Source organism: Mobula hypostoma, chromosome 1, assembly GCF_963921235.1.
Source record: "Mobula hypostoma chromosome 1, sMobHyp1.1, whole genome shotgun sequence".
Taxonomy (NCBI): Eukaryota; Metazoa; Chordata; class Chondrichthyes; order Myliobatiformes; family Myliobatidae; genus Mobula; species Mobula hypostoma.
The window spans coordinates 140,875,276-140,886,869 of record NC_086097.1 but is presented as its reverse complement, the minus strand read 5'-3'; the positions used below and the strand labels follow the sequence as shown (position 1 = coordinate 140,886,869).

The 11,594-nt window shown below is 44.6% G+C and overlaps 2 gene segments (V, D, J or C); both read right to left on the bottom strand.

Annotated features, from left to right (window-relative positions):
• Positions 1 to 3,480: 3,480 nt before the first annotated feature.
• Positions 3,481 to 4,082, bottom strand: LOC134344839 (Ig kappa chain V-III region PC 4050-like). The segment is given in 2 exon segments: positions 3,481 to 3,956; positions 4,040 to 4,082. Coding segments are annotated over 2 exon segments (516 nt in total).
• Positions 4,083 to 4,302: 220 nt separating this feature from the next.
• LOC134344757 (Ig kappa chain V-III region PC 2485/PC 4039-like) lies at positions 4,303 to 9,917 on the bottom strand. The segment is given in 3 exon segments: positions 4,303 to 4,326; positions 9,393 to 9,700; positions 9,781 to 9,917. Coding segments are annotated over 3 exon segments (372 nt in total).
• Between the last annotated feature and the right edge of the window lie 1,677 nt (positions 9,918 to 11,594).

Here is an 11,594-nt window from a genome sequence, read left to right as displayed (position 1 = left end):
TTGTAGAATGAAGTCTATCATATTATGACCGCTGTCACCTAAGAGTTCCTTTACCCTAAGCTCGCTAATTAGTAGCGGTTCCTAGCACAACGCCCAATATAGAATAGCCGATGTCCTCGTAGCTTAACCACGAGCTGCCCTATAAAGCCATCTTGTGGACATTCTGATAAAGTCCCCTCTGGAGATCCAGCATCAACCTGATTTTCTCAATCACCAACAGACTGAAATTCCCTGTGACTATAGTGATATTCCCTTTCTGACATGCCTTTTCTGGCTCCTTTTGTAATTGGTAGCCCACATCTTTGTTAGAGATCCGATGCCAGCATATAACTCCCATCATATAACTCCATTGTAGTATCTTAGCTTTACCTACACGAATGCTACATCTTAATTATTGGATTTCAGGTCTTACGAAAGAACCACCCAACCTTATGTATATCCACCTGCCTGTCTTTTCGATGAACTGTGTAAAGTCCTCGATTCGGTCCTTACAGATGAGACAACAATTCACCTGCGAATCTGCTGGGGTCACCTATTGTGTCCAGTGCCCCCGATGCGGCCTCCTCTATTTGGTGAGACGCTTGGGGGCGCTTTGTCCACAACCTATTCTTAGCCTCATCACGAGGCGACTTACATCGGCCAATTCACCCACCAGCAGTAGATCTTTGGAATGTGGGAGGAAATCGTAGCACCCGGAGAGCGTACAATCTGGTTACAGGAAGTGGCGGGAATTGAACCCGGACCACCCGTACTGTAAAGCGTTGTGCTAACTACTACGCTACCCTGCCGCTCCCTGCCTTATCCACGGTGTCATAGAATGAACTTGGTCTAGCCCAGGGACTGTATCCACCTTGATGCATTTTAACACTGTCAGCACCTTCCCTTTTGTAATGTCGATATAGTTCAAGTTCACCATATCCTCTACCGTGAATTTCGTAGCTTTCCTGGTGTTTCCTACGGTAATTGCAGAAAAGAAATATTCATTTATGATCCGGCTCTACCTCATGTGATTCCACAATCGTTCTGGTTACCCTTTCACTTTTGATATTCTTATACAACATCTTAGGACTCCACTTGCCTTATCTGCCAAAACGATCTTATGTAGTTGTCCTCCTTATTTTCCTCTTAAGTGTACACCTATATCTTATATATGGCTCAGGGGATTCACTTGATCCCAACTGACAATACTTGACATATATTCTTCTTTTTCCCTGAAAATACCCTCAATGCCCCTCATCAGCTAGGGTTCCATAATCTTCAAACACGAGGAAATCTGCAGAATATCAAGCAACACACATAAAAGTTGCTGGTGAACGCAGGAGGCTAGGCAGCATCTCCAGGAAGAGGTACAGTCCCGTTTCGGGCCGAAACGTCGACTGTATCTCTTCCTAGAGCTGCTGCCTGGCCTGCTGTGTTCACCAGCAACTATTATCTGTGTTGTTCCATAATCCTGCCAGCATTGGCCTTCAATCTAATATGCTATACATAAATCAGATAAGCTCTTGATTGCTAAGGGTATGAAAGGTTACGTGGAGAAATCAGGAGAATGGCATTGAGAGGGGGTAAAAATCAACGATGATGGAATGGGCGACAGACTCGATGGGCCAAATCCCTTAATTTTGCTCCTATGTCTTCTGGTCTTTTGCTGTCTCTGAACACTGCCTATCACACTTTCGGGCACCTGCCACTCCCCTTAACTGCAAACAGTATAATGCCGGTCTAATGCCTTCAAAATTAGCCTTATACCAATCTAGGACTTTAACCTGATGGCCAGTCACTTGCTCCGCCCAATTTTGCAACAACAGATCAAGCGTTTCCTCTCTTTTGAATTTATTTTTTTGAGATACAGCACGGAACAGGCCCTTCTGGCACTTCGAACCATCCCCAATTTAATCCTATGCTAATCACGGGACAATTTACAATGACCAAGTAACCTACCAACCGGTACGACTTTAAATGTGGGAGGGAACCGGAGCAACCAGAGGAACTGGGAAAAAATACAAACTACTTCCAGGCGGCGGCGGGAATTAGCTCAGTGCTCACCACTACGATAGCGTGCCGCCCCACTCTTTGGTGAGGCAATTTATATTATTTGAGAAAATTTGGGAACTGTAGACGGTGAGTTTGAGAGGCGTTATCAGAAATTCCATTGCATTTAGTAGCCTGGATGTCTTACAAATATTCGGTGTAGCTGGTAGCAAGAATGAATCTTTAGGACAGTTGGTTGCTGTTAATGGAAGGGGTTGCTTTATTTTGGATTGCGTGAGCGTCTTTAATGGTCTTTGAGACAAGCTCGTACATATAAATAGAAAGTACGTCTTAACACCCCTAATTTGTTTCACAGAAAATGGAGAGGCTTGAAATATCCGAAAATGTGTTGCTTGCCCCCAAAATAACCAACCACATTTAAAGTTCAAAGTTGAATTTGGTATCAGATTACGTACATCTCACCATATTCAGCCTTGAGATTCTTTTTCTGCCGGTATACATGTTGGGTGGCTGATCCAGTCGTATTTATGGTCATTGAATATCAAGGGTAGTTAATTGGAAACAGTTGCTGAAGATTGACAATGCCTGGACACTTGTGACAAGGTGCAAAGCTTATTAAATGCACAGGTCAAGGAAAAAATAACTTGAAACCTCCCGTTGTTCTGCGATCCTTGGAGTGAACCCCACTTAATGCCCATTGACTTGAGTTTTTTCTGAGGCTCCTGTGAGCTACAGTAAAACAAATATTGCCCTGTTATCAAAAGCAGTCACTCTCACCTTATCCCTTGAGTACAGCTCTTTAGTCCCTGTTTTGTGTTGTAAATAGCCAAATTGGATTTGTCCGGCTTTGTATGAACAGAACATCACTAGGTAATTTTACTTGTTTATTTTGCGATACAGTGCAGATTAGGCCCTTCCGGATCCTCAAGCCTCGCCGCCACAGCGATTCCTGACAACCTCGATGAACCCTAATCTAATCACAGGAAAATTTACGATGATCAGTTAACCTACTCGGTATGTCTTTGGACAGTGAGAGGAAACCGGAGCTCGTGAGAAAAACCCATGCATTCCAGGGGAGGGCCTACAGAAACTCCTTACGGACTGCGGCAGACAGAATTCTAAATTCCCACACCCTGAGTTGTAACAGTGTCGGTCTCAAGGCACGTAATTTTCCTCCTAATGGGTCGAAACTGTAACTGAATGAAAGCAGCTCACCTAAAGGCATAACAGGTTCTTCACCACAGGTGTCCATAACTGAATTCGGGATATTGACTTATCTCAAAGCGTTTGCTGAATCCAATTCTCTCAGTCGTGAACAAATCCAAAACTCTATTCCCTGCGACCTGTACGATATCCATGACAGTGCTGCAGGTTCCTGCAATGTTCCGTGCTCAGTGCACTCTAACAAACAACTTGGTCCACGTTTCCTGCAATGGGCGAATCAGGGACGGGCTGCAACCTCGTCAATAAAACGGAGAAATTCCCTTCTTTCTAATGGAATTGCGGACACTTCAGGAGCGTCAACTTCTCTCCCTGCCTCTTGAGCAGAGCCCAACTCCGGCCCGGCAGATATAGGTAAGCTGCAGCGTCCGGATCGGCGGTTCTGTTTGACTGGCTGCTTGTAGAGGTTTTTGTGCTGAGCTTGTTATCTATTACATACTGTGTAAACCCAGTAGGCGCAGTAATAGGTGGCAGCGCTTTCAGCGTTAACTTCGATTGCGAGATAGAATCCATATCCGATCTTTTTACCGCGTTGAAGGATTTTCCGAATTCCGAATCCCTCGTTACGCTATCTCCATAGTAGAGTATCCTTTGCAGCGGCTTTCCGGGTTTCTGTTGGTACCAGTGAAGGGGATCATTGCTGCTGACGGAGACTCCTGTCACTTGACACCGTACTCGCACGACTTTCCCAACAGGTGCGGTAATCGATGCTTGGAGCTGGGTCAGAGTCTGAGCCACACTTCTACCTGCAAAAAGAGGAGAAAACGGTAAAAAAAAATCTTCGCGGCGTGAAGGAGCGATAAAAGTTGAAGAAGTGTTGGTAACGCACAGCTGAAAAGCAGCACCACGAACCAGGGACCCTGCCACATGCTTGTTGCGCCGGGTCAGTGTTTGGAATCTGAGAGGAAGCGCAGTTTATCAGCTTTTGTTTTCGGGGCTGAACCCGCCTCAGCTCCTACCCCGCCTTGTCCAAATCACTTCTTTGCATGAAGCTAGTAGCGCCGCCTTTCTTAGGGAACGGCCGCCAGGGGTGGGACACGCCACAGTTCATTTCTTCCTTTCATAATTTGGGGAGTTTGGCTTGAATATCGCTCAATGCCAATCGAACCCTCGGACCTGTGTGCACAATTCATTCCGATTAAAACTGATCTTTATCCGAAACAAGACCAAGAAATTATGGAAACACTCAGCAAGCCGTGCAATATTAGTGGAGTGATGCAGATTTAAAGTTCCTGGTCGAAATTTCAGAAATATATCTACCAACGTTATCCTCTGGTCTTTACCAATCTCGTTCCACCTCCTAGATCCCGACTGTCAGTAAAACCCCCCTGTCTTTTGCCGAAACCTCTCAGAATGATCTCCTCAACTTTCTCCTTTCTGTGGGCACTGGATTCGAGGCGCCGCCTTCATGTCAACGTTTGTTTGTTCAGCTCTGCGCCCTGTTGATGCAGAGTCTCCTAAAATGTCTTCGATGGCGGGGATGGTTTTGTCCGTGAGGGAGCTGGTTGAGTTGACAACCCTCTACACCCTCTTGTATTGCAGGCTCCAAACAAGCTGAATATTCTCCGTGGTACATCTGTAAAAGTACTGCAGGAGTCTCTGCTGACACACCACATCTCCTCGAACTGCGAATGAAACAGTTTTTTTTCTGAACCAGGCGCTCCATATCTCTTGAAAACCAAGTTTCCCTACATCTGTTATCTTTACCGTTTATTCTGACAGGCCTGTACGAGCTTTGTAATCTTGGAATTCAGTTCTGAAGGCCACCGACTTACCTGGAACACCTTTGCAGCATCAGCCTGTCGAAATCCATACTTTCCAGATCCTTTCTGATACCATCAATATTGGCCTTTGTCCAATTTAGAATCTCGACCCACGAACCACGCCTATCATTTTCCATATTTACGTTGAAACTAATAGCATTATAATGACAAGATGCAAAGTGTTCCCCGACGTAAACAGCGATCACCGATCCGGTCTCGTTCCCTGAAAGAAGATCTAGTATCGCACAATCATTCATGTGCTGATGAAGGGCAGTTTCCTGAACACATATGACAAACTCTATCCCATTTCATCTTTTTTACAGTATCGGAGTCATAGTCAATATGTAGAAATGCATTTTCCCAGTATAAAGACATATACTAGTCGAATTCACAGCACCGAAACGGGCCCTTCTGCACAACTCGTCCATATTGCCCAGAGCCAGTCCCATTTGCCTACGTAAGACCGATATTGCTCTCTAAACTATCCAATCGCAAACAGACTGAATGTTTTTAAATTTTGTAATTGGCGAGTTAAATTGCGTCTGCTATTTCCTGGCCCATTATTCCCGATGATTCACATAGATCTTGTCTTAATCTCAAGGAGCCTTCTTCATTGTCCACTACACGGCTGAGTTTGATTTCATTCACAAACTTTCTAGCCATGCTGACTATATGCATCCATGTCATTAATGTACGTCTGTAGGTAATCAACAATAGTGGACCCAGCATGATCCCTGTGGAACACCAATGATCACAGATTCCACACCACACTTGGACTGTTAACATCAGGCTAAGTCTGTACGCAAGTGGCTCGTCCGTTCTTAATCGCATGTGTTCCGATCTTTTGGACCAGTTTATCATGCGGAACCTTGTTAAAATTTGCTAAAACTCTTACCACCCTGCTCTCGTTGATCTTGGACACCTCTTCAAAAAAACAAATTAATTTCTTGCAATGATATCCCACGCACAATATCATGCTGATTATTTGATGAGCCGTTTCAATCCCAATTGCTCGTTTATCCCATATCTCCTTGTAGATTTTCCGGCTCTGATTTTAGGCTCGCCTCCCTGTAGCTCCTTAGTTTGTCCTTACACCACTTTTCAAACGGTAACCGCCTTATACTCTTCTGTTACCAACAGTTATAGAAATATCTCCGCCAGGTCCCCCAAAAAATTGTTTATGTGTTTGTTTATTGATATCTAACGGGGAACAGGACCCTCCAGCCATTCAGACCACGTCGCTTAGCAAACCCCGATGTATTCTTAGCCTCATCACAGGCGATTTACATCGGTCAATTCACCCACGAGCAGTAGATCTTTGGAATGTGGGAGGAAAGCGGAGCACCCGGAGAGCGTACAAACCGCTTGCAGGCAGTGGCGGAAATTGAACCCGGACTACCTGTACTGTAAAGCGTTGTGCTAACTACTACGCTACCCTGCCGCTCCCCGCCTTTCCACGGTTTCATAGAATGAACTTGGTCTGGCCCTGGGACTGTATCCACCTTGATGCATTTTAAAACTGTCAGCACCTTCCCTTTTGAAATGTCGATACAGTTCAAGACACCATCTCCTCTACCGTGAATTTCGTAGCTTTCCTGGTGTTTCCTACGGAAATTGCAGATAAGAAACATTCATTTGAGATCCCGCCCTGCCTCCTGTGTTTCCACAATCGTTCTGGTTACCTTTTCACTTTTGATATTCTTATAGAACATCTTAGGATTCCCTTTTGCTTTTTCTGCCAAAACGATCTGATGTAGTTGTCCTCCTTATTTTCCTCTGAAGTGTACTTCTTTATCTTATATATGGCTCAGGGTCTTCACTTGATTCCAACTGACAATTCGTGATATATGTTCCTTTTCCCTGAAGAAACCCTCAATACCCCTCATCAGGTAGGGTTGCATAATCCCGCCATCACTGGCCTCCAATCTAACAGGGTATACTTAAATCAGGTAGGCTCTTGATTGCTAAGGGTATGAAAGGTTACGGGGAGAAATCAGGAAAATGGCATTGAGAGCGGGTAAAAATCAACGATGATGGAATGGGGGACAGACTCGATGGCCCAAATTCCTTAATTCTGCTCCTATGTCTTATGGTCTTATGCGTCTCTGAACACTCCCTATCACACTTTGGGGCGCCTGCCACTCCCCTTACTTGCAAACAGCTTCTCCCAATCAGTTTTTGCAGAATCCCGTCTAATGCCTTCAAAATTAGCCTTTCACCAATCTAGGACTTTAACTTGATGGCCAGTCCTGTCTTTTCCTAAATTCATTGAAAGACTGATAGTCAGTGATCGCAGTGTGCCCCTCTCCCAAAGGTCACTTGCTCCGCCTAATTTTCCAACAACAGATCAATCGTTTCCTATCTTGTTAATTTATTTTTTGAGACATAGCACGGAACCGGCCCTTCTGACACTTCGGGAAATGCCTGATTTAATCCTGTGCTAATCACGGTACAATTTACAATGACCAAGTAGCCTACCAAGCGGTACGTCTTAAAGTTTGAGAGGGAACCAGAACAACCAGAGGAACGGGGAGAAAGTACAAACTCCTTACAGGCGGCGACGAGAATTAGCCCAGTGCTCACCACTACGATAGCATGCCGCCCCAGTCTTTGGTGAGGCAATCTATATATTATTTGAGAAAATTTGGGAACAGTAGACAGTGAGTTTGAGAGGCGCTATCAGAAATTCCCTTGCATTCAGTAGCCTGGATGTCTTACAAATATTCAGTGTAGCTGGTAACAAGAATGAATGTTCAGGACAATTGTTTGCTGTTAATAAAAGGGGTTGCATTGTTTTGGATTGCGTTGAGCGTCCTTAATGTTCGTTGGCACAAACCCATACATCTCAATAAAAAGTTCGTCTTAACAACCCTAATTTGTTTCACAGAAAATGAAGAGGCTTTGAAATATCAGAAAACGTGTTGCTTGCCCCGGAATAACCAACCACATTCAAAGTTCAAAGTTGAATTTATTATCAGATTGCATACATGTGACCATATTCAGCCTTGAGATTCTTTTTCTGCGGATATACGTGTTGGGTGGCTGGTCCAATTGTACTTATAGTCTTGGATATCAAGGGTAGTTAATTGGAAACACTTGTTGAAGATTGATAATGCCCGGACGCTTGTGACAAGGTGCAAAGTTTATTAAATACACAGGCCTGGGAAAAAATAACTTGAAACCACCCGTTGTTATGCTATCGTTGGAGTGAACTCCACTTACTGCCCATTGACTTGAGTTTTTCTGAGGCTCCTGTGAGCTACAGTAAACCAAATATTGTCCTGTTATCAAAAGCAGTCACTCTCACCTCATCTCTAGAGTACAGTTCTTTAGTCCCTGTTTTGTGTTGTAAATACCCAGATTGGATTTGTCCGGCTTTATATGTACAGAACATCACTAGACAATTTTACTTGTTCACTCAGCGATACAGTGCATTCGGGATATTGATTTATTTCAAAGCGTTTGCTGAATACAGTTCTCTCAGTCGTGAAGAAACTCAAAACCGTATTCCATGCGTCATGTACGATGCCCATGACAGTGCTGCAGGTTCCTGCAATGTTCCGTGCTGAATGCACTCTAACAAAACAACTTTAGATTTTTTTTTTAGATTATGAAGACAAGTAGTCCCCTTTTATTAAAATTTAGTAATACATGCATTAAGAAATGATACATTATTTCCTCCGGTGTGATATCACAAAACATAGGGCAAACCAATACTGAAAAACCTGACAAAACCACATAATTATGCATATAGTTACAAACAGTGTAACAATACCATAACTTGATGAAGAAAGTCCCTGAGCAAGTAAAGTTCAAAGTTTCTCAAATGTCCCACATCTCACGCAGACGGGAGATGGAAGAAAAACTCTCCCTGCCAAGCCGACCACAATGCGACTCTGAGTCATCCGAAAACTTCGAGCTCTGATCAGCTCTCCGACACCGAGTACTGAGCGGCATCTCTGCCGAACGATTCGACCTCCTTCTCCGACGCCAAAAGCAGGCAAGGCCGGGGATTTTGAGGACTTCCCTCCGAAAGATTGCCGACCGCACAGTAACGACAGCAGCGGACGCGCGTTTCAGAAATTTCTCCAGATGTTACTCTGTGCTTTCACGTTCATTCTCTATCAAATCAGAATTGTCCACGCCCCTATTTAACAGATACGATATCATTTTTCTTGGTCCACGTTTGTAATGTGAGAATCAGGGATGGTCTGCAACCTCGTCACTAAAACGGAGAAATTCCCTTCTTTCTAATGGAATTGGGGACACTTCAGGAGCATCAGCTTCTCTCCCTGCCTCTTGAGCAGAGCCCAACTCCTGCCCGGCAGATATAGGTAAGCTGCAGCGTCCGGATCGGCGGTTCCCTTTGACTGGCTGCTTGTAGAGGTTTTTGTGTTGAGCTTGTTATCTATTACATACTGTGTAAACCCAGTAGGCGCAGTAATAGGTGGCAGCGCTTTCAGCGTTAACTTCGATTGTGAGAAAGAATTGGGTATCTGACGTTTTTACCGCGTTGAAGGATGTTCCGAATTCCGAATCGCGAGTAACGCTATCTCCATAGTAGAGTATCCTTTGGAGCGGTTTGCCGGGTTTCTGTTGGTACCAGTGAAGGGGATCGCTGCTGCTGACGGAGATATCTTTCACTTGACACCGAACGCTCACAGCTTTCCCGACAGATACCGTAATCGATGGCTGGGACTGGGTCAGGGTCTGAGCCACGCTTCTACCTGCAAAAAGAGCAGAAACGGTAAAAGAATCTACGCGGCGGGAAGTAGCGATAAACGTTGAAGAGGTGTTGGTAACGCACAGCTGAAAAGCAGCACCACGAACCAGGGACCCTGCCACATGCTTGTTGCGCCGGGTCAGTGTTTGGAATCTAAGAGGAAGCGCAGTTTATCAGCTTTTGTTTTCGGGGCTGAACCCGCCTCAGTTCCTACCCCGAACCGTGTCCAAATCACTTCTTTGCATGAAGCTAGTAGCGCCGCCTTTCTTAGGGAACGGCTGTCAGGGGTGGGGCACGCCACAGTTCATTTCTTCCTTTCATCATTTGGGGAGGTTGGCTTGAATATCCCTAAATGCTACTCGGCCCCTCGGTCCTGTTTGCACAATTTATTCCGATTAAAACTGATCTTTATCGTAAACAAGACCAGGAAATTATGGAAACACACAACAAGCCAGGCAATATTAGTGGAGTGATGCAGATTTAAATTTTCCGGTCGAGATTGCAGAAATATATCTACCAATGTTATACTCTGGTGGTTACCAATCTCGTTCCACCTCCCAGAACCCCACTGTCAGTAAAACCCTCCTATCTCTTGCCGAGACCTCTGAGAATGATCTCCTCAAGCAGAGTCTCCTAAAATGTCTTCGATGGCGATAATGGTTGTGCCCGTGAGGGATCTGATTGAGTCTACAACCCTCTACAACCTCTTGTATTGCATGCTCCAAACAAGCTGAATATTCTCCGTGGTATATCTGTAAAAGTACGACAGGATTCTCTGCTGACACATCACATCTCCTCAAACTCCGACTGAAACAGTGATCTCTGCGGTTTCGCTATGTTACCCTGTGTATAGAGTGCTCTCTAAATTGTCCCTGATGGAAGCGCTGAGTTTCCCCTCACCCTGCCTCACCTTCTCAGCTGATTTCCTACCTCAGTGTCATTGATATTAATGAGCCTCGCAGTGTCCACAGTGTTGCCAAACGTCTCCCTGATGGGACGTCGAAATCGAGCTCGCACGTACCAGCAGCACTCGCAGTTCGTTCTACTCCCCAATAAACATCTGAGTCAAGAAGGTTCCCTTTATGTTCCTCTTAAACTTTTCACCTTTCACTCTTAACCAATCACCTCTAGTTGTAGACACACTCAAACCCAGTGGGAAAAGCTGATCTATACCCTTCATAATTTTGTATACCTCTTTCAAATCTCCGCTCCACCTTCTATGTTCCAAGGAATAAAGTCCTAACCTATTCAATGTTTCCTTATAATTCAGGTTCTCAAGTCCTGGCAATATCTTTGTAATTTTTATCTTCATTCCTTCAGCCTTATTACATCTTGCCTGTATGTAGGTGACCAAAACTGCACACAATACTCCATAGTAGGTCTGGCGAACATCTTTTTCAACTTCAATTTAACTTCCGATATCCTGCACTGAATTTTTTGATGAACGAAGGACAATGTATTAAAAGTTTTCGTTATAGCCACATCTACCCGCGGAGACACTTTCAATAAATTACGGACCTGTATCCCCAGATCCCATTATCTAGTACGCTCCTCAGACCTACCTTGGTTGGCCCTAACGAAGTGCAACACCTCGCACTTTCCTGCATTAAATTCTACCTGCAATTTTTCCGCCCAATTCTCCAGCTCTCCGGATCCTGCTACAAGCTCTAATAGTCATCCTCGCTGTTCACAACACTTCCAATCTTGGTGTCATTCGCAAATTTGCTGATCCACTTAATCACATAATCATTCAGATCCTTGCTCTAGATGGCAATGAACAGACCCAACATCGATCCCTGCGGCACGCCACTAGTCAAATGTCTCCAATCAGAGAGGAAACCACCTACTACTATTCTGTGGCTTCTCCCACAAAGGCAATGTCTAAGCTAATTTACTAC